Here is a 23,953-nt window from a genome sequence, read left to right as displayed (position 1 = left end):
GTCCACTTGACTTCAAGTGTTCTCTGTTGTTTTTGTTGAGCTGTGTCCAAGGCAACAATAAATGTCTACACACACACACACACACACACACACACACACACACACTGTGCTAACTGTCTGGCTGTTGTCTCTTGTTCAGAGTGGCGGTCTGGTGTTGCTGGTCATCTCATTTTGTCAGATGAGGACTTGACGTCTGTGGTTCAGGGCAACTGGAAACGCCTTAACACACTGCAGCACTACAAGGTCAGAGTTCACGTTTCTCTAACACACTTTTACTCACTAAAAGTAGTTAGTAGATAGTTTTGTGTTCTAATAATGCTATCTATATTTTGTGTTCATCAGGTCCCAGACGGTGCAACAGTAGCGCTGGTCCCTCGCCACACAAAACACATTCACAATGACAACCACGACTACATTGCAGGAGAGAGTGAGTTAACATGAGAACAGTATTATTGGAAAAATGAATCTCCTCATGATGATCGAAATGTCACCTAAAAATCCTTTACGCTTCTACTAAACTCTTGACTGAATCTTAAAGTGCTCATATTGTGCTTTTTGGCTTTTCCTCTTTCCTTTATTGTGTTATATATCTTTTTGTGCACATTATAGGTTTACAAAGTGAAAAAGCCCAAAGTCCACCCCAAAGGGACTTACCATCTTCCAGAGAAAACACTGTTCACAAACTGCTCCAAACAGCTCAATTGTAGTCCAGCCTTTACTGTTTATTCCAAACACAATATGAAAATTAAAGATATCCACAGACAGCAGTTTTGAAATTAAAAAATTTCGACTTGAACCAATCGTCCACAGCTTACAATAGCCAACGAGTGACTGTGCCCTTTCTTCTTTTGTTTACAGACTCAGAAAATTGCAACCGGTTGATGACTGATAGTTCGTATAGCCAATATATAAATTTGTGTGATTATATGATTTATTTTTTTTTTTTTTTTTTTTTTTTTTTGTGTTGTTTTGTGTGTGTGTGTGTGTGTGTGTGTGTGTGTGTGTGTGTGTGTGTGTGTGTGTGTGTGTGTGTGTGTGTGTGTGCGTGCGCTCAGCCCTGACAGAGCAGGGGAGAGAGTGAGGATAAATACTACAGTTTTAGGCCCGTTTAATCCCGGATTTCGATACCCAACCCTAAATTAAATGATTTTCCTTATTCATTGCATTTTAGGCAGTCTTTTGCGATCTGTTCATGTTCATATCGCGATGACGATGAAAATACGGTCAACGCCACTACAGATGAACATTTAATATCTATATTAGCATTATAGACACCATCAGTGACTATTCCTGTAACTACTAAGCATATTGACCATACACGGTCCTCCCATATATTAGGTTTTGAACTTTTTTTTTTTATTGATTTTTTTATATTCAAAGTGAATCTCTATAAATTCCAATAATTGTTTTTGATAAATAAAATGTGACAATGTGAGCTTTCTGTATATCTGATGGTGAAGCAGGGCTCCACTGGTCAGTAAATTATACTAAATAAAGCTTTTTGAAACATTGACCTGTGCAGAGACTCCAATGCTGGAGGATGCAGATGAAGGTGGAGTGAGGCTGTGGCATCTGGTGAAAGCCAGCGAGGAGCCTGAGCTGCCCAAACACCGCAGAGGGAGCCTGAGGGAGAGAGAGAGGGCCAAGGCCATCCCTGAGATCTACTTGACCCGCCTGCTGTCCATGAAGGTATACACACACACATGCACACACACATGAAATGTTGCTAAAATGGTCCAACACATACAAGTTCATACCATACCAAGAGCTTGTGAAATGTTGTAATTATATATATATATATATATATATATATATATATATATATATATATATATATATATCTCAAAAAATTACACATGTAATACAGGAGAATAAACGCGTTTGGCCCTATAACTTCCAAACCGTACATAACACATTAAAAATGCACATATCCACGCGTTCCTTGGATCCAACTGAATCTCCTGATGTAGGCCACGCCCATTTTCCCATCTGCATGAAACTTGGCATGTAGCATCTCTAGACTGACCTGACAAAAAGTTATGAAAAGAATTGTATAGGATAAAAATTGCGCATATTACGCACAAATAAATTTGTATAGCGAAGTACGAAAACACCAACTTTGCCTTATCTCGACCAAAATTAATGCTATCAACGCAAAACTTTAGATTCTTGTTTGTCATGACCCTCTGGGGGTCCCCCAACCATTTTACGAAAGTAAGTACAAAGTCTAGGGCCACTCCTGAGGCCACCCCTACAGTGGGGTACTGATTGGTTAAAGTGGGCGTGGCCTATGGACCCACACTTGGATTCACCACTTACACTAATGTGAGCACATAACGCTATGTTTTTTTGCCTTTAACTCCCACATTACACATCACACATTAGAAAACCTTACATCCACGTGTTCCTTGAATGAAGCTGAATCACATCATGTAGGCCTTGCCCATTTCTGCTAAGACGTTTTTTCGCAATATCGCGCAATGTACAAAGCCAACTTTTTCGAACTTGTCCTACGCTGTGCAACCAATCTGCACGAAACCTGGTAGGTAGCACCTCCAGATGGACCTGACCAAAAGTTATGCAAACAATTTTGCTACGTTAAAGTATGCGCATTTGACGACCAAACAAATTTTCCTAGCTTGCTACCAAACACAAATGTTATCATATCTCAGCCAAATGATATGCTATCCGCAAAAGACCTGTTCAACATCCCACTCCGATGCTCTCTACCAAATTTAGTGAAGATTGGCCATTAGGGGGCGCTATAATCAACGTTTATGTGTTTTGGCAAATAACTCCATGCATTTAAATGGGAAATTTGCAAATACAATTTATCTGCCGTAGTAATTGCTCTCAACATGAAACTTGTGATGCTCATTCGGCATGCCAATCTGAGGCTCTGTACCAAATTTGGTGAAGATCGGCCATTAGGGGGGCGCTAAAGTCTACGTAGACCACTTTTGGCCCTTTTACGCAATCAATGTTAAAGGGGTGATAGAATGGTTATATAGGGTATTTCACACTGTTCCTTAAAGGAGAACTCCAGCCAATTTTTATGTTAATCTTGATCGCTATAACTATGTTAGTACTGTCGATAGCAAAAAAAACGAGCCGAATCGGTCCTAGCAAACTGGAGTTGCTGCAGCTAATGCCCTGCAGCTAATGCCCACAACTTCCAGTGAGCTAAAACGGCAGTTTAGGGGACATAAGATAAAGAGTGCCTTGTGCCTCTTAACAGACACAAAATACAATTAAAGCTGCGAGCAGCGATGGACAGGCCCTTGCGCCTCTGCGCGCGTCGGGGTTACTGGCGGACGCCGCTCCTTGCGACCGTGCATTCGCGTGGCACTCAGACACCGCAAATCGTCAACAATGAAAAGGGAACTCCCCGCCGAGTACAACGATACCTCTCACAAGATTCTACGTCATGCGGTTCATTAGCTGTGAAAGGGGGCGTGGCCAAAGCATCACCAATAAAAAAGGAAGTCTCTGCTGAGTTCAATGATAACTCATACAAGACTCTACCTTAGATGGGTCAGCATTGATGAAAGGGGGCGTGGCTAAATCTTAGGGGGCGGGCCAAACCATCACCAATGAAGAATGAAGTCTCTGAGATCAATGATACCTCACACATGGATGATGTTTGTCATATAAGGCGCATTTCCTGTTGCCAGCAGGGGGCGCTATGACCAAAAGTCAAGTTTGGCCTGTGGGTGTCCTCAGGCCTGGACCCTTGTCAATCGTGAGAAATTTCGGGCAGATACGACAACGTACACTCAAGTTAGAACAACTTCTTTGTTCATCGCTAAACACTCAAAATGGCCGCCATGCCACGCCCACACCGTCTGACGAAAAGTTTTTCTTTTAATCACTTTTCATCTTTAAGGTGTTGACACTTGTTGACACAACTTTGAAGTCCATCGGATGAAATCTCTATCTGGAGTTCGTTAAAGTATAGCACCTCGACTTTTAGGCCTACTTCCTGTTGCCACTAGGGGGCGCTATGACTTTAAGTAAATATCGGCCTTTATTTGTCCTCAGGGTTGGAGCCTTATGAATCCTGAAAAGTTTCTAGCCAGTTGGACAGTGTACACTCAAGTTACAGCCACTTCCTGTTTCTGCGGCGAAACGCACAAAATTGCCGCCCCGCCACGGCCACGCCCTATGACAAAAAGTTTTTCTTTTAACAACTTTTCATCTTTAACGTCTTAAGATGGCACAGACCAAATTTGAAGTTGATTGGATGAAATCTCTAGGAGGAGTTTGTTAAAGTATGACATGTGGAAATGGCCAAAATCGCACTAATTTCGAACTTTGAAATCAAACTGGTGGACTTCCTGTTGGGTTTAGGGTACGGCTCTAATGAAGTTTTTTGTACATCTTGACATGTTACATATGTGTACCAAGTTTCGTGAGTCTACGTTAAACGCATTGCAGGGGCTCAATTTTTTTAACTTTCTAGGGGGCGCTAGCAAGACATTTTTGTGCGCCCATTCCCGAAACCTTTAAAATACGTAAATCTTCACCAGACTTGATGCAACCGCCAAATTTGGTGAGTTTTTGAATATGTTAAGCCCCTCAAAAAGGCAATTCATTTGACGGGAAAAATAATAATTCTTTCAGTTTCAATAGGGCCTTCGCCGCTGTCGGCGCTCTGGCCCTAATAATTCTTTCAGTTTCAATAGGGCCTTCGCCGCTGTCGGCGCTGTGGCCCTAATTAAAATGTCTGTGAAACAGGGCCCTTACATGACAACAACATGCGTTTTCAACTCAGACATTGTTTAAAATCACCTACCCTGTTAGCTGCTAGCTGCCGTCTGGGATGAGTGAGTGTGTTCAGCCCGCCTTCGGTGATAATCAACAAGCAGCAGTTCTGTGTGTATTTGTAGCATATACATCCATTTTGTGTGAACGATCTGGCGTTGGTTGGTAGGACTTTTGGCAGTGGCGATCTATGTGGTAGTTTCCTTTTAGGGCTGCAACTAACGATTATTTTAATAATCGATTAATCTGTCGATTATTTTTTCGATTAATCAATGAATCGGATAAAAAAAAACAAAAAACATTAATTTACATCAACTCAATATATACTTACATACATACTTGTTGTTTTAGTTAATAGTTGTGTAAAGGTAAGTAACCCAAAGAGCAGATACAGACAGACAGACAGACAGACAGACAGACAGACGCTTATTCATTAAATTATTACCATCATTGTAGTAAGTGCAAGTTAAGTTCATTTATACAACACTCACAAATATATTTGTCAATAATAACTGATATGGGACAAAGCACAGAATATATACATGACAACAGATTAAAAAATGAATGGGCCAAAAAAGGCGAGTGAATAAAACCGTGTCTTTAGTCTTGCAAACTACACCACCCCTGCTTTACTACTGTTTAACGAGCTAACGCTAGCTTGTCATGCTTGTCAGCTGGATAATGACTAAACACCACTTCAGCACAGAAGAGCTACTGGAAGAACGTTAGGTTCCTAACTTCAAAACGGAACAAAAGTAGGATTCTGTATTGACTTTACCCTGCTGTTTAACTCCCTTCCTCCTCATCAAGGACTCCAATATGTTTACGTTTTAGGTGCTGAATCATCACCGTGGTGCGCCCGTGCCATGCCGTGTCGCTTTTGCTTATCTTGCAATTAACACGTTTTCAATTTATTTAGTGTGAAATGCTCCCACACCTTGGATGATATAGGTCGTACTGATTTCTCTGCCTCCGCCATGTGTTTCAGACGGGTCTCTCCGGTCTCTCTCCGTATTTCCTCTACCCCCTCTCTGCTCTTTTTTCTTTTCTTTCGCTCCGCGCTCAACAAAAAAAATTTTTATCTCCGCAACTGAGTGGCGTAATAGTTGCGCGACACAACGAATCGATAATGAAATTCGTTGCCAATTTTTTTTATCAATTTTATTGATTCGTTGTTGCAGCCCTAGTATCCTTAGCCGTGCTAGCAGGCGCGCCCAGCGACATCCTTGCTTCTGCTTCCTCCCTGGCCGCATTCCTCGCCTGCCGCTGCTGACAACGATCCAACTAGCGCCCGCTGGTCTGGTGGATGTCCTCCGGAGGGGAGGTCATGTATTTGCGGCGAAAAAATTTTCTTTATTTCCCCCTCAAAAATAGGTAATTGAGCACTGTAGTGGTTATGACTATATCAGTGACTGTTACTAAATGGAAACGGGCCAAATGATGCCTGTTGCTATGTCAAATAAATATATATTTTGTGTCAAATTATTGATTTATTTAGTAAGTAACATTAGCCTTGTAATAAGCAGGATAAGCCTTAACCTTGAAACCAGCTGAATCTGCCAGCTCATGTTTTATTTGCTCAGGCAGTTATTCGTCTGGCCCCCCTCCCGTTCATACAGATTTCCAGCACAACACACCAGGCTTAGGAAACTCCGATCAAACCGTCAAACTAGGTGGTGCTGATCAAATATGAATCAAGATTCTATTACTCTAGTGCATATTTCTCGCCTTAAATATTTCAGAAACACATTTGCAGTGTCCTGTTTAGCTGTAATTTTAGCTGCCATAATTTTTTGTCTGCTTTAAAATGGAACAAATAGCTCAGTGCTATGTTGTTTCGTTGCTCTGATTAGTTGTAGGTCTATCCAGTTGCGTGCAGAGAGGCATTTTGGTCTGCATCACAGCCCTTGGAAATTGAAAATGAACTGAGAGGTTCCAGAATAATACGCATTTGCGAATGAGTTTAGCGATGCCAGGCTACTATAGCCTAATTTCTTTTATAAACTTTGCTACCTAATTATTTATACAACCACTGCATGACTATTAATGGGCAAAATTGTTTTACAATATTTCATAAAGTTTTTATTTAGCTGTATGATTTTGGTACACAATGGGAATCCATGTATCCAACTGCATATATACTGATTAAACAGAGTCAACACAGTGACACAGTCCTCCTCTCTGTAATGTGTACATTGTTGAACAGCAGCAAACAATCCTCCGTACTGAATCATTTTCACTTCTTTCTCCATTTACTTCAGGGTACATTGCAGAAGTTTGTAGACGATCTGTTCACAGTGATCCTCAGCACCAGTCGTCCTGTACCGCTGGCTGTCAAATACTTCTTTGATCTGCTGGACGACCAGGCAGGACAACATGGCATCTCCGACCCAGAGACTATACACATTTGGAAGACCAACAGGTACGGTATAGACTTACACAAGCAGACATGAGGATGACATTGTCCAGGAATGTAAAGGGTTAAAAGTGTTTTGTCTAAAAATATATTAGATCTGCTTTACCTCAGCACAATTGTATTTAATTTTAAAAATAATGAATTTAAACCACTTCAAAGATTGATGCAAGCTGGATCTTGAAACAACAATAATTTCCTCTGTTTCTCCAGTCTCCCTCTGCGTTTCTGGATCAATATTGTGAAGAACCCTCAGTTTATCTTTGATGTCCAGGCGTCAGACCACGTGGATGCAGTACTTTCTGTCATTGCCCAAACCTTTATGGACTCCTGCACCATTGCTGAGCACAAGCTGGGACGGGTGAGGCTGGATGGGGGAGGAAGCCAGTAGAAGCTTCAGGCACATTAGTACTGATTCAAAAGACTTTACATTATGTGTTTTGTCATTTTAAATAGTTGTGTGTGGTTTTTGGTATACAGTCACAATTGAAACTGAACACAAATGATGAAAGGCAAGAAGATGCTTCAAAGGGCTCTCAATGATGTTTCAGTTGCAGGTGGCGACTTTACAGCAGTCAGAAATAGAGTTGACATTCAGACAGCAGCCTCCTGTTCCTCCTTCTCTTTTTGCTTCTCATTCCCTCTTTTCTTTGTCAACAGGACTCTCCCATTAACAAGCTGCTGTATGCCCGAGACATCCCCCGCTACAAGCAGATGGTAGAAAGGTTGGTTTGGATTAAAACTTATTCTAAAACAGATCCTTGGCTAATATGACTAACAATTCACACCCAATATAATTTATGCATTTTGGAATTTAATTATTTAATATTAATTGCTCTGTACTCTAAATATAAAATATAAATATAATGATTTTATCAAAAATTCTGTTTGGGTAAAATTTTCTCTACATTTATAAAAGATTTCTTTTTTAGTATGAAATCAGCTTTCATCAGCTTATTAAAACAACAATGTCTTTATTGAATTTTCACTCACAAGATAATGTTATACCAATAAATACTCCCGTTGATCATAATTGCATTAATAATATTAATTAGGGCCCGAGCGCCGACATCGGCGAAGGCCCTATTGAAACTGAAGGAATTATTTTCCTGGCAAATGAATCACCTTTTGTACTCTAACTCAAAAACTCACCAAAATTGGCGGTCGCATCAATCCTGGTGAAAATTTACGTATTTTAAGGGTTTCGGGAATAGGCGCACAAAAATGGCTCGCTAGCGCCCCCTACAAAGTTAAAAAAAAATTGAGCCCCTGCAGTATGTTTAACGTAGACTAAGAAATTCGGTAGACATATGTAGCATGTCAAGACGTACAAAAAAGCTCATTGGAGCCATACCCTAAACCCAACAGGAAGTCCGCCATTTTGAATTGAAAGTTCGAAATTAATGTGATTTTGGCCATTTCCACATGTTGTACTTTAACGAACTCCTCCTAGAGATTTCATCTGATAAATTTGAAATTTGGTCTGTACCATCTTAAGACGTTAAAGAGTTATTTAAAAAAAAAATTGTCATAGGGCATGCCGTGGCTAGGCAGCCATTTTGTGCGTTTCGCCATCGAAACAGGAAGTGGGTTTAACTTGAGTGTACATTGTCCAATTAGCTCGAAACTTTTCAGGATGGTCAAAAGTTATTAAAAGAAAAACTTTTCGTCAAACAGTATGGGCGTGGCGTGGTGGCCATTTTGAGCATTTATCGATGAACAAAGAAGTTGTTGTAAGTGTACGTTGTCATATCTGCCTGAAATTTCTCAAGTTTGACAAGGGTCCAGGCCTGAGGACAAAATTGACTTTTGGTCATAGTAACCCTGACGTGCGCAGAGGCTCGAGGGCCCGTCCAACGCTGCTTGCAGCTTTAATGTTATTATTATCATTATTGCAGGTACTATGCTGACATCCGGCAGACCATCTCAGCCAGTGACCAGGAGATGAACTCTGCTCTGGCTGAACTGTCCAGGGTGAGTGCAGCCAAACCTCAGAGCCCACAGTACAGAGACATAAAGGCACAGAGGTCCACATCTCACCTCAATGCTTTGTGTTTCAGAACTACTCTGGAGAGCTGAACTACCTGGTCGCACTGCACGAGCTTTACAAGTACATCAACAAATACTATGACCAGGTGTGTATATCACTCAGTCGGACTCAACAGTAGAGGTGTAACAGTATATCATGGCACAATATAAAGATGTGATGATGTGCAAGTTGTAAAATGGATCAAAAATATAAAAAAATATTTAAAGTCTTTACACTAAATTAAGTCAGTGTGAGATATCAAAAGTTACAACTTCCACCTGAATATTTAGATGAGGAGCTGCATGTAAAGCTAGCAGCATTGTTTTATTTAAGAGAGAATTAAAAGTAGGTTCTTCTTCAGTCAGGTTTGTTCTTCTGACTTTGGTCGTATCAAACATTGTGACACTGTGGCAGACATTTAAAACATGTAATTTCAAAAGTCTTTGGTTGCCTTTTGTAATGGGACCGACCAATCATGAAGTTGTTTTCACAGCCAGGATGAATGTACAAATAATACTTATTCAGTGCTACAGACTAACTTTTTACACTTCAGTTAGGGGCACTGTAGCCCCTAACTGAAAATTTTAGGGGCGCACACCTTGAAGCCATGGAAGCATTTAAGGCCCATAACTAAATACATAAATAAATGTATAATTATATAATTAAATGTTTGAATGTGTATATATTTATTTATACTTTTATATTTTATTTTTATATTTAAATTTATGGAAAGAAGGCACACAATTTAAAATATGTATATGTTCTTTTTTTAAATGATAATTTCATTCATGGTTTGTTTTTACGACAGGTCAGCCGCAAGTTGGTTTTTAACAGGAGAGCTGTCAGTTGTTTTTTTATAAAAACATACATTTACTTTGAAATAGGCTATCGAAAACAAAAAACTATGGAGTATCTGCACTCGGGTTAGAATAGTTACACAGCAGCTATTCGGTTATTCTCTCCCATAGCAAATAAGTTGTGGGTTGAGTGGGTCGGACTCGAAGCTTACACCCTGGAAGGTGGGGTTCATGTATCAACAAGAACAGAATTGATTTTTAGTTTTACTCTTAGTTAATGTGTTATTTTCGCAGTTTGGTTAGGTTTAGGAAAGAAAACTGGCTGAAAATAGCAGTGTTGTTTGCTTCTGTAGCCTAAATCAATTGCATATGCAAAAAAATGCAACGGGCCTGCGGCAAAAAGTTAAGACCGACTCAACTTTAATGATCAATTTTGTATTATTTTTATATTTTGAACATACAACATACAGAACAAACAAGAACCAAAACCCTTGCCCACCCTCTGCGGTCTCGAGGAAAACAAAACAAACCAATATACAAGAAAACAAAAATCACAGCTTGCCTAGTCGCTCTCCTCTAATTCTTGAGGTGTTGAGGTCACCACGGCCGATACCTGTACTGCTACGTTTCTCCATAGGTTGATGGCTTGGCTTTGTTAATCCTTGCTGTAGAGAGCTCAAGCATAACTATGTCTAGGAAGTACGCCAACCACTGTTTTATACAAAGCGAGTGCGGGGGGAGCCAGCGTTGAGCTATCATTTCTTTGGTTGCGGTTGAGCCGGCTAGCCAAATTTTCTTCTGTCTCCCAAGCAGCTGTAATTTAGAGTCGTCATTAAGTAACAAAGCAATCAGGTCAGTAGGAATTTGACATCCTATCACATCAGATATTATTGATGTTGTTTTATTCCAAAACTCATGCACCTGTTCACATTCCCAGACCATGTGCAGGAAGGTTCCAGTTTGTTCAGGTTGACAGAACGTGCAATAGGGAGTAGGAATGACTTTAGAGACGGATCTCTTCTGAGGAGTCCAATATGTTCTATGGCATATGTTGAAGTGGATCTGCTGGGGATTTGGGTTCTTGGAACAGTTGTCCAATGTTGTCCCAAACTGTCTCCCAATTAATTACGTTCCCCTCAGGACTCAGTTCTCATTCCCATTTCTTTACTATTGGGGGTTCTCCTATGGATATTTGCATCAGTTTAGCATAAATCCTGGACACCAATCCTCTCACAGGAAAATCAACAAACCATTTAATGACTGGGTGCACCTCAAGACTATTTCCCCATGGCACTCCATAACATTTTGTCTCAGAAGCCTTTCCCTCTTCTGTCCTTAGATCCTCCGTTTGAATCAGAAAAAACAAACAACTACTACTTTTTTTTTGTCAGTTTTAAAAGATTAGTAATGGGGGTTTATGTGTTGTTGTTTTTTTTTTTAATCCTTCAGTACATTTCTGCTTACGGGAATGATGCAACTTATTTGTGTTTTTGTCACATCTCTTTTCCTCCTCTTAACCTCTCTCTCTCCACCCATCCTTGTGCCATCTTCTTCTCATCAGATCATCACAGCGCTGGAGGAGGACCCCACAGCCCAGAAGATGCAGCTCGGCTACAGACTGCAGCAGATCGCAGCCGCCGTGGAGAATAAAGTCACGGACTTGTGACAGAGGAAACACCCACCAGAGCTATGGCAAATCGAGGAGGCAAAGAGTGGGACACTTAAACCCTGCAGGTTGAACTGAAAAGCAGAAAGCAACAGACAGACAAATTGGAAGACAGTACCAACCTTTGTTTTAGGAGGAAGGTTTGGAGTCAAGGAGCTGTGAGTTTTTGAAGAAACTTTTCAGAAGTATCGGAAGATTCAGCTTAGCATTGAAGTTCACATCCCAGCACCTTCAGTCCTTTGTTGGTGTTGGCTGAGGATGCATCAGTTACTTTAGTCTGAGCTCTCTGTAGAAGCAGGGCACTGAACAAATCTGGACAAAGAAAGTGTAAAAGACACCAGTCAGTCCTGCTGTCCCTCTGTTAACTTTATAAAGAGACATTTAGAGGAAGAACATTGTGTTTTATCCTGGGTACAATATTTGCACACTCCACCAGCTAAATGCTGGTAAAATATACAAGTGTCTGGGAGATTTGCTTTCTCACCAGCCAAAAAAACAATAGTAATCTATTGAGTGACTGGTCAAATTTGAACATTCACTAGCCATTTGGATGGTGGACAAAAAAGTAAATTTTGCACCCTGGTTTCATCGCTACAGAACAGTGCTGGACTTAAAACTTAACAATCTTATAAAGCAGCTGTTCCATAGTCAGCTGATCTGACTAAAGACTGATGACATTTTCCCTTGAGTGAATTTTTAAAGCGGTATCTTGTATGCCTTGTGTGCTTTTCGCTGCTGTCTAGTCAAAAGTTGTGTGTGTGTTCCATTTTACCCTGGTTGTCATTCTACATCTTGTATTGTCACATTTCTGGTTTCTAGTAAAAGGTATTGAAGTGGTTATTATATTTTAGATTTTAAGACAGCAGTATTCACAAAACAGTGATCTGAAATGTCTCTGAATGTTTAAGAATGAAACCCCTTTACACAAAGCCAATCGCTAAGAGTTTAATAAGTCACTGCCACTCTCTACCTCAGCCTACTGTGCTGCATCAGATACTCTTCTATTTTTTCAGTGTTGTTCACGCAACACTACTATGTACAAGTTAACCAGCTATAACTACCAATACAGCAGCACAGCAAGATCTGGCCTAACTCCAGCTGGACTCAATTGCAGCAGTACAAACACACATTTTCTTTCCTGTGTGTGATTGGAAATCAAAGCATGCTTGTTTGAGCATTTTAAGGTACTTAAACCCCAACTGAGTGACAGTTTACTTTTTAGTTTTTGTTTCTTGCTTTTAAACTTATTCATGCAGATTCAAGTCATGGGAAAGATGTTAGAGGAAAATAAAAACTCCTTCCATAAAAAAAACTCCATGAAGTGGATTCTTAGTGTGCACCACAGTGTTTTATTGTGTAAGTCAGTCATATGTCTATTTTGTAAATTTTTAACATTCCTTTTGGGATCAATACAAGGTAATCATGGTTCACCTTGGTCCACTCCAAGCCAAGGTGATGGTACATGTTTTTTGGTATCGACATCATGGTTGGTATACAGTTGTATTGAACACAAGGTGGCATTTCTTCATGTGCTGATGGAATGTATGACATTTTATTTTTGTCAAGTTGATACAGATTATGCATTGATTATACTGCTACTGGTTCAGAAGGTATATTTGATCTTGTGACACTGTTCTGATTTCAGTTAGAGCACAGAGACCTTATATACATGAGCTCATGTTTGCTGATGTTGTTCTCATTTAAAGGTGGAGTCTCTGATTTTAATCCAATACACTTTTTGTCAAATTCAGCGAATATCTCCTCAGTCTGTTTGCTGTCCGTCCATACACAGTCCTGCTCTGTGAATGAGAAACAAGCAAAACACTATTCTGTTGGTGCTGGTGCACAGGACATGGGAAAGGCCATGATGTATAAAGAGAAAGGTAGTGATGGTAAATCTGGCACATGAAGGAGCACTGACGGGAGTGGGTTATTTGTTTGGGTGTTGAGTTAAAAAATAAACGTCTTTTTTCAGAAACAAAGACTCCACCTTTAAATGACAAAGACTGAGATGGCTTCCTAGGGGTAAGTAGGGCTGGGTATGGTTGGACATTTGTTGATGCTGTTCCTTGTGTCAAACTCTGTTTCCCTTTTTATTTATTTTTTAAGATTATGTTTTTGGGCATTTTCAGCCTTTATTTGGATAGGACAGCAGAAGACATGAAAGGGGAGAGAGAGGGGGGACTGACATGCAGCAAATGGTCACAGGTCGGAGTCAAACCCGGGCCCGCTGCGTCGAGGAGTAAACCTCTATATTTCCCTTTTTAAATAGTGTCCCCCATAGCACTGCCCTCTGTGGTTAGGGCTTAATTTCTGTTAATATTTAGGTTATGGCTAGGCACTGCAGAGATAACTGGTTGGGTTCAGGTGAACAAAAGGGGAAACCCAGATCCACAAAGATACTTGCCAACTTTGATACTTGAGTTCGTCAATACTCAAGTCAGTGCTTTAGACGCAGTGTAGTCTCTACTTTAAAAGTAATGAGGTTTTATACCCAGCCCTAGTCATCAGTGACCAAAAAAGATGAGTGTTGAAGAGTGTCAGCTGAGCCTAATGCCTAATACGTGTCATTCCCAGGTCCAGGCTCAGCATTTCAGAATGTAGCCCGTAGGTTTATTACTACATTACCTAACACATACAAGCAACTAATGACTCATATGAACAGATGGTTTGTTCTGTCAGACACTGTTAGTTTAGATAGTGAAAGCTCAGTGATGATAAAGACAAGCCATTTGAGGGAAAACTATAACTGTTATTAGGCTGTATAAATTTGGCAATGTAGAGCAGGCTCTGCAAGGAGCAGTTTTAAGGGTGTTTCTTATTCTTATTTTGTGTGTTAATATCATTGTACATATTGATTTAAAATGTAACTGTAGTGATTTTACCTGTTTAATAAGAGAATTGATGCAAATTATCACAGATGCTGATGTAATAAAGTATTCTTAAAATTATTTGTTGTTTTTCTTTTGAAACACTCACTTGAATCCCTCAAGATGTTCATATGTAAGTGTGTGACTGTATCAGGGCTGCAGTAATAACTGACAGGATGCCTCTAATGGTAAATTATCTGGGGCCAGATCTGGTACTATGCATGTTCATGATGCCGGGATCACCATGGAGATCAGGAGGCAGAGTCAGTACCTGTTTAACAAATATATGGAATTATCGTTACTAAGCTGCAACAGTATAAAAGCATAAATACATTCTCACCTGTTCAGAGGTTCAAAATATTGGAAGGGATTATCATTGTGGGTTTAAATAAAATGTCATAAAATTTATGTTACAATGACATTACAAAAACAGCTTAATTTTCAATAGCTGGCATTCATCTTGTCACATTTTTAACAGCGGTAACTGGGACACAGTGGTGGAATGTAACTAAGTACATTTACTCAAGTACGGTACTTAAGTACAAATTTGTGGTACTTGTACTTGAGTTTTTTCCTTTTCCTGCCACTTTCTACTTCTACTCCATTACATTTCAGAGAAATATTGTACTTTTTACTCCACTACATTCATCTGACAGCTTTAGTTACTATTTACTTTGCAAATTGAGAGATTTGCACACAAAACACGTCTTTTTCTTTTTTATAAATGAAACTAGACAATATACAAGTCCAGCTGAAATTATTAGACCATTAAACACAGAACTGTTGGGATCGTTTCCAGTTTCTAAAATGTGAGGATTTTTCTGCATTGAGTACTTTTACTTTAAAGTACATTTTCCTGATGACCTGCGTACTTACTTACTTTTACTTAAGTAACATTTTCAATACAGGACTTTTACATGTAACAGAGTATTTTTATAGTGTGTTTTCAGCAGAGATGGGAAGTAACGAAGTACAAATACTTCGTTACTGTACTTAAGTAGATTTTTCGGATATTTCTACTTTACTTTACTATTTTTTTTTGTGGCGACTTTTTACTTTTACTCCTTACATTTTAACACGAATATCGGTACTTTCTACTCCTTACATTTTAAAAATTGGCTCGTTACTTTAGTTTTGTACAAGAGATCGTAATGTCGGAGAATAGCGCGGACACGCGCCTCACACCGCGAGCGGGCGCGTGCGCCACACAGAAAAAAGTGAGAAAAAAGAAAGAGAGACCGCTGTCCGGAGGATAATCAGTTGAGATCGTGTTTGTGCGTCCTTGAGAACTGTAAGTCGTATAACTTATGTTGTCAGTTCATGTAAGCCTGTTGTCGTATTGGTCTAGTTCCTGCACAATCAAAGTAGGTTAGCTAGTGATTTAGTTGTTTGTGTTCTTCACCTGTTAGCTAGGTTTCACGTTGCTTGTAAAGCATCAAAAGAGAGAAGTTGTCTCTGTCCGTGTTTTACAGACACACCTGGGGGGGGAGGGGGGGCGAAGTTTGAAACTTAAATACGGTCCTAATCTAGTCCTCACGAACAAGTTTCAAATAATTTCGCTGGAGTTACCGTTATTATTTTTCACGTGATCAATACCGAATTCAATCTAATTGGATGGGAATATACTGTAACGTCCCTCAATAAGCAGCCGTCGAGACGTTTAGCCAGTTTACTGTCAGTTTTATTATTGACCCGAATACAGGCTACTGTGGGCCGTAGCCAACGCCAAAAAAAAACAAGAACAGTTAAGCCAACTCACGTTTTCCTAACCTTCCCCTAGCTTTTTCAGTTAACCCCCCTTTCTCTTCCTGCAGGACACAACAACAGCCACACCCCCCTTAGCTCTCAGCCAACTACAGGTGTACGATCTCCCGCGGCTCACTCTCATAGGAAAATGACCTGTAGAAGGTTCACAACATCTGAACTCAAGTTTACTTCACTGACAGGCGGAAATCTCAGTGTTTAACTCAACATCTCTAATCTGTATCTGAAGTGATACTCTTTAACATTTGACATTAACATTTAACATTAATCTGAAGGATTAACACAGTCCGTTACACTACCCCCCCTTTTCAAAGTCCCTCGCCCCCGAGGGGGCAAACAAAGTCTCAGGTGAATGGGTGGCCTGCGGTTCCTCCGCGGCCGTGAGCAACCTGGGGCAGGGACAGAAGGAGACAAGGGGGGGGGCTGGTGGAGCCAGAGGGAAAGGGGGCAAAAGTCCATTCTGTGGGGGGTCAGAGGGGGAATTCAAGTCACCAGGGAGGGCATGAGGAGGGTGCTGAGATTGTGCCGTGTCCGGGGTTTCACGTGCCCCTGTGGGGTGGCCCGTACCCGATAGGGGGGCCAGCCTGCTCTCTGTAGTAGGGCGCACTTTCCTGCCTCTTGGCGGCAGCTGGACCTTGTATACCACTTCACCCAGTCTCTCCAGAATCCTGCAAGGACCGACCCATACATTGTCCAGCTTCGGGCATCTGCCTTTTTTTCTCTGTGGACTGTACACCCAGACCAACTCCCCGGCTTCAAAGTGACGCCCTCTGGTATGCACGTCGTAGTTCCGCTTCTGTTTTGCCCCTGCCAACTGCAGCTTGTCTCTGGCGAACTCATGAGCTGACTCCAAGCGGTCCTGGAGCTTCCTGGCATAGTCGGGCCCCAGCGGGACTCCCGGGTCATCAGGAGGTCTTCCAACCATCATCACAGCCGGAGTCCTGATCTCCCTTCCTAGCATTAGAAGGGCAGGGGAGCAGGAGGTGGAGTCCTGTGTAGCAGAGCGACACGCCATCAGCACGAGGGCCACATGGTTGTCCCAGTCCCGTTGATGTTTAGCCGTCACTATGGCCAGCTGCTGCGCCAATGTGCGGTTAAATCTCTCGACCAGTCCATCACTCTGCGGGTGAAGGGGTGTGGTACGGGTCTTGTGGGAGCCAAGCTTTTCACACATGACTGCAAACACACGGGACTCAAAGTTCCTGCCTTGGTCAGTGTGAATGACCTCGGGCACCCCAAATCTGCTAACATTCCTCCCACCAACGCGTCCACCACTGTCTCGGCCTCCTGGTCTGGAATACAGTACGCCTCAGGCCACTTAGTGAAATAGTCCATGGCAGTGAGGATATAGCGGTTACCTTTCTCCGTACGAGGGAACGGACCGAGAACATCAATCCCCACTCTCTCCATAGGACAGCCTGTTGGGAACTGTTGGAGCTGGGCGTGAGACCTGTCTGTGGGGCCTTTGCGTGCCGTGCAGCTGTCACAGCGGCGGCAGTAGTCTTCCACAGCCCCAGAAAGCTCTTAAGGTCACGTAAGGTGTTGGGAATGGGCCAGTCCTTCACAGCTTGCACCTTGTCGTCCATGGTGCCAACGCCGCCACCTCCAAGCCTGTGACCCAAAAACACAACCTCCCTTCTCATAAAGCAGCATTTCTGTGGGTGTAGCTTTAACCCTGCAGCCGCCACTCTCTCCAGCACCCTCTTGAGGGCTCCGAGAGCTGACCCAAAGGAGTCACCATGGACAAGGATGTCATCCAGATAGACAACACACTCTTGGCGGGAGATGTCAGCGAGCACCCTGTCCATCAGTCTCTCAAACGTAGCGGGGGCATTGCAGAGGCCGAATGGAAGTACCTTAAATTGCCACAGGCCCCGGCTGGTGATGAAAGTGGTTTTGGGTCTGGCTTCTAGAGGGGGACCTGCCAGTACCCGCGCGCATATCCAAAGAAGAGAACCAGGAGGACCCCGCCACTGTGTCCAGGGCCTCGTCGATGCGCGGGAGCGGGTAGGGGTCTTTTTTTGTGACTTTGTTGAGGGGCCTGAAATCCACACAGAACCGCCAGTCAACGTTCGACTTTTTAGGGACCATGACAACTGGTGAGGCCCATGAGCTGGTGGAAGGCTCGACAAGTCCAGCGCGTTGCATCTCCCCCAAAGCTTTGTCAGCCGCTTCCTGCCTGGCCAGGGGGAGGCGTCGAGGTCTCATCCTGATGGGCGGTGCATCCCCTGTGTCAATGTCGTGCTGGATAAGACCTGTCCGGCCCACATCGTCCTCTGACAGGGAGAAACAGTCTTTGAACTCCAGTAGGAGTTGCCACAGCCGATCCTGTTCACTGACAGTCAGTCCATCACAGTTTTTCTGCCAGACATCCTTCACAGCCAGGACTCTATCTCCTCCACCAGACAGTGTGGCGGCGGCAGGATGCGGGGTCGGACAAGCGGCCGGTGGAATGAGGGTTGGGGTAGGGGTGGTGGTGGTTGGTCGTGGCAGTGGAGCAGGCAGCCATGTCCATTCCTGTCTCAGCTATCAGCACAGCTGTGGTTTGAGCAGCAGTGCAGCCCAGCCTGAGTGGCTGTCTAGCCATCTGAATGACGTGTCCGTCTGGAAAGATGAGTGTTCCTCTTTTGGTGTTAATGACACAGTCCAATGAGCCCAGAACATCCAGCCCCAGTATGCAGTCCTCCAGGTCCGCGACCCACACTGGACAGCGAACAGTCTTTTTCCCCAACCCCAGAGTCACTAGTGCCTCTCCCATCATGGGAGCCCGCTCTCCGGTGACAGTCTGCAGTTTCACTGCGGTGGGGATAACTGGTGTCCCGTTCCTCACCACATCTGGTTTTACCAAGGTTGCAGAGGAGCCTGTGTCCACCAGTGCAGAGCAGCGTATTCCCCCAACAGTCACCAGGGCATACCAGCAGTCTCCTACCCAGGTTCGGCCCAGCATCACCAGTCGCTCCACTGGGCCATCCACACTGTTTGTTGGTTGCAGCGTCCCCACCTGATCACGCTGCATTGTCTCCCTGCCCGTGCGGGGTCGGGACACTGTCCCGGGGATCCGCCTTGTCCCAACTATGCGGTCCCCGGCCCGTTTCCCTGCTTCTTCGGGTCATGGGTGCACTGTCGTAGCAGGTGGCCAGGCTGGCCGCATCCCCAGCAAACCAGAGGACGCGATCTGGGGCGCTGCCCCTCACGCAGCGTAGCAGCCCGTACCAGCTGCGTTATTTCCTCCACCCACGCGGGTGTGGCTGTGTCCGACTCTGTCCCACTCACAGCTCTCACCTTCGGTACACACTCTGCCGCGCACAGCATCTCCCTCTCTGAAGCAAGCTCCAAAGCCTCCAGGAGGGACTTGGGGTGAGCCTGCAGCGTTTGGAACCGCAGCTCTGTCGGCAGCAGCGCCTGGAGAAAATGATCCCGGGCTATTTCACTCTGAATGGCGGGGGGCATGTGGGCATAGGCGCGGTGAACCAGCCTCTCAATGTCATTGGCCAGATCCCTCACAGACTCCCCTGGTCGTCGCTGTCTGCTGCACAGCTCTGAGCGGAGCAGGCTAGCCGCAGAACATTGTCCAAACCTCCTCTTTAACCCTTGTTGTTCTTCGGGTCCCAGTGACCCGAAGGACAACACAAGGGTTATGTACTTCCGTTTACTTTGTTGAGAATTGCTCTCTAAACAAGGGTTAATACAGCACCTTTGTTCTTGTTTGTACAGCATTTTGGTCAGCTTAAACTGTGTTTAAATGTGTTCTAGAAATAAACTTTACAAGAAACAGGTTTTAGAGAGCAATTCTCAACAAAGTAAACGGAAGTACATAATCCTTGTGTTGTCCTTCGGGTCACTGGGACCCGAAGGACAACACAAGGGTTAAGGCTCCCACCAACGCATCATAGTCACTTCTATCCTGAGGGCTTAGTAGCAGCAGGCTTGAAAGAGCGTCCCCAGTAAGGCACATTGCTAGTTGGAGGGCTTTAACTTCTATGGACCACTTGCCTGCATGAGCCAACAGTTCAAATTGAGCATGAAATGCCTCCCAGTCAGTCCTGCCATCGTATCTGGGAGTCTTAATTGAGGGTGGCCCGACAGCTGTGACTTCGACCGCCGCTGTTCCCACACGGCCGACCCGTCCAACGTCGGCGCGGCCAAAACCGGCGTCTGCCGCCATTTTCAGAGTCATATCCCTCACCCGCTCTCTGTGTCCAGCGTGCCCTGCCGCTCTCAAAGCCCCGGCAGAGGTATCATAATCCCGCTCATCAGCTCCCTCCTCCAGCTTGATATTTGGGTTTTTTCCGTGCAGCATTTCCTCACCGTGTAGTGGTCCCAGCGTCAGCTTTCCGTTAGCCCGATGTGGGGAGAAAAAGAAAAACACTGCGGCCGTTGGAAGCCTCGCGGCGACGAGTCTATTCGTCTTTTAACTTCTGACACCAGTGTAACGTCCCTCAATAAGCAGCCGGCGAGACGTTTAGCCAGTTTACTGTCAGTTTTATTATTGACCCGAACAGGCCAGCTGACAGTCTTGCCTGGGCCCGGGACGAGATCTTAGATGGGCCCCCCCCTCGCGGCCAGATCTCTCCTTTTCCCTTGCTCTTCCTCTCCTCACATCTCTCACTGAAATCAAGTGTGTAATCAGTCTCTGATCCATCCTGCTCAGACTCTCCGACAGGGCAGCGAGCCCCCCCGCATCACTCTCTCTCTATCTCTCTCTCTTCTCTCTCACGGGTAGCCTGACTCTGTCCCTCCGTTGCGGGGCAGCGGGCCCCTCCCGCATCACTCTCTCTGTCACCTGACTGCAGCTGGATCTCTCTCTGTCTCATCCTTACTGATGGAGCTACCAAACTCAACTGTTTCTGTCAAAGTTAACGTGTTGTGTCAGGCTTTTATACGAGCTAATGGACGTTAACATTAGAGCTGGCCTGTTACGTTACGTTACATGGCACATAACGTTAGCTGCTGGCCTGGTTCCCTTGCTCTTACGTTGACAGTTCCAGCTTCACCGTCACCACCTTTTTTAAATATTTGTTTAGAAAATCTCTAAGGCCTCTATTTTCTTCTTCTCTTTTCTTTCCTTTTCCGAGCTCGGACTTGTGCTGACCGGACATTTTGAGCGTACTGAACTTCAAATCAAGTGACAATATCAAATTTTTGATCAGTGGCCAAACCATTTTTATGTTGGGGGTGGGGGTTCTTGACCACCATTTCCAGGACAATTAGGAAGAAAACAAATAAAACGCTTTTATGTAATTCAAATATTATGCTACATATTTTTTTTCCACAAATAGGCCTATTTAAAAAAAGATTTTTAATTCTTCCATAATTTAATGAGGGCCCAGTTCTGGGCCCCCCCCCTACTGTGGGCCCGGGACAACAGACCCGTTTGTCCCCCCCTATCGGCGGGCGTGGACCCGAATACAGGCTACTGTGGGCCGTAGCCAACGGCAAAAAAAACAAGAACAGTTAAGCCAACTCACGTTTTCCTGACCTTCTGTCAGTACCCGATCCGCCCACCTGCACAATCCGTTCTGCGCATGTGCAAGATGACACGTATGCCATGACGGTAGCGCCGTGCGCATGCTAATGCGATGTTCATTCACCACCGCTTAGATCCCTCCCCTCCAGCTAACGTTAGTTAGCTAATAGCTAATTCGGCGGACCGCTAGGTGATTATAGCGGTCTGCCGTTAGCCTCCCCGGAAGCTAACGTTTTAGTTTGCTAACGGTTAATTCGGGCGGACCGCTAGGTGATTTTAAAGCGGGTCCCGTTGTTAGCCTCTCACGGGAAGCTAACGTTAGTTTAGCTAACGGTTAATTTGGCTAACCGCTAGCTGATTGCAGCGCGGTCTGCCGCCAGCCTCCACAGTTAAGCTAACGTTAGTTTAGCTAACAGCTAATTCGGCTAACCGCTAGCAGAGACAGCATGTAAACTTTAAAAGACCCTCAAAATAAAACTTGAAAATAAACGTTAACATATATAACAGCTGTTACGTCAGTTCTACTTTACTTGTGCTCATTTAAAATACAATCACTCAATACTTGTCTTTATTGTTATTACTGTAATGTCTTAATTTATCTGTAACCTGCTTTTCCCATTAAGTTTGACTTAACGTTATTTTAGACTGAATCTAGCTGCAGAAACAACGTAACCAGTGGGGCGGTGCCTGTTATTTCGAGGTGGCATGAACGCAGCATTATCATCTGCGCCTACGTCATGGCATACGTGTCATCTTGCACATGCGCAAAATAAAACTTGAAAATAAACGTTAACATATATAACAGCTGTTACGTTAGTTCTACTTTACTTGTGCTCATTTAAAATACAATCACTCAATACTTGTCTTTATTGTTATTACTGTAATGTCTTAATTTAGCTGTAGCCTGCTTTTCCCATTAAGTTTGACTTAACGTTATTTTAGACTGAATCTAGCTGCAGAAACAACGTAACCAGTGGGGCGGTGCCTGTTATTTCGAGGTGGCATGAACGCAGCATTATCATCTGCGCCTACGTCATGGCATACGTGTCATCTTGCACATGCGCAGAACGGATTGTGCAGGTGGAACGGATCGGGTACTGACACCTTCCCCTAGCTTTTTCAGTTAACCCCCCTTTCTCTTCCTGCAGGACACAACAACAGCCACACCCCCCTTAGCTCTCAGCCAACTACAGGTGTACGATCTCCCGCGGCTCACTCTCATAGGAAAATGACCTGTAGAAGGTTCACAACATCTGAACTCAAGTTTACTTCACTGACAGGCGGAAATCTCAGTGTTTAACTCAACATCTCTAATCTGTATCTGAACAGTGATACTCTTTAACATTTGACATTAACATTTAACATTAATCTGAAGGATTAACACAGTCCGTTACAATACTGTAGGCTACGTTGCATGTAACACACCACTACAAGACGACTCGACAGATTCGGCCGCATTCATTTGCGGCAAATAATTGCAGCTTGATGGTGGTAACGTTAGCACTAGTAGTATGGACGGCGACATGATTGAAAATGAAGAAAACAGAGATCCCAGAGATTAGGCAGACAAGCAGCAAGACATTCCCAATCATCCCTGGCCTTATCTGAGAGAGATGTTTGAGATAGGCTAGGAGGCATCAAGTGACTCCTGGCCAATGTGCTGTGTAACTCTAAAAGTATGGGGAACTTCTTAATTAATCTATGTTTAGTAATTCATATTGTATCCTTTATTTTCTTTCTATATTTGAGCACACACACATACATGTAGATTCCTTTAAATGTTAAGGGGACGATTAAAAAAGAGAAACTGGATCTGTGAATTCTCACAGAATCACAATTGAATTCATATCTTGCTACTCAGTCAGAATCTTATTAAGCTGGAGTCCCAGTCTCTGTCACAATAATCATATATGTGATGTGGCAGACATCCATTTAAAATGTAGACAATGGAATATAAAGAGCCTGGTTTTTATGTCCACTGAAGTTTCTCATCTTACACTCTAGTAACATGTGTGGTCCAGGTAGCTTTGCATAAAAAGTGGTTGTCATTCGCAAGGCTACTTTTACTTTTATACTTTAAGTACATTTCAAAGCCTGTACTTTGTTACTTTTACTTAAGTAAAGAAGTTAAATCAGTACTTCTACTTTTACCAGAGTATTTTTTTAACACAAGTATCTGTACT

General features: G+C 43.4%; 1 protein-coding gene across 3 annotated transcripts in view; it reads left to right on the top strand.

Annotated features, from left to right (window-relative positions):
- The window catches only part of plxnb1b (plexin b1b), a 204,034-nt gene extending 189,414 nt beyond the window's left edge, over positions 1-14,620 (top strand). For all 3 annotated transcript variants that reach the window (XM_039797857.1, XM_039797858.1, XM_039797859.1), the window contains 9 exons: positions 140-243; positions 343-427; positions 1,523-1,689; positions 7,026-7,186; positions 7,391-7,538; positions 7,838-7,902; positions 9,076-9,151; positions 9,238-9,312; positions 11,565-14,620. In XM_039797857.1, coding sequence (XP_039653791.1) covers positions 140-243; positions 343-427; positions 1,523-1,689; positions 7,026-7,186; positions 7,391-7,538; positions 7,838-7,902; positions 9,076-9,151; positions 9,238-9,312; positions 11,565-11,669 — 986 coding nt within the window. In that variant the 3' untranslated portion in view covers positions 11,670-14,620. The remainder of the gene's footprint in view (positions 1-139; positions 244-342; positions 428-1,522; positions 1,690-7,025; positions 7,187-7,390; positions 7,539-7,837; positions 7,903-9,075; positions 9,152-9,237; positions 9,313-11,564) is intronic.
- Positions 14,621-23,953: the final 9,333 nt, after the last annotated feature.

This window comes from Perca fluviatilis, chromosome 4, assembly GCF_010015445.1.
Source record: "Perca fluviatilis chromosome 4, GENO_Pfluv_1.0, whole genome shotgun sequence".
In the NCBI taxonomy this organism is placed as follows: domain Eukaryota; kingdom Metazoa; phylum Chordata; class Actinopteri; order Perciformes; family Percidae; genus Perca; species Perca fluviatilis.
The sequence above is the reverse complement of the archived record's forward strand: the minus strand, read 5'-3'. Positions and strand labels throughout refer to the sequence as shown.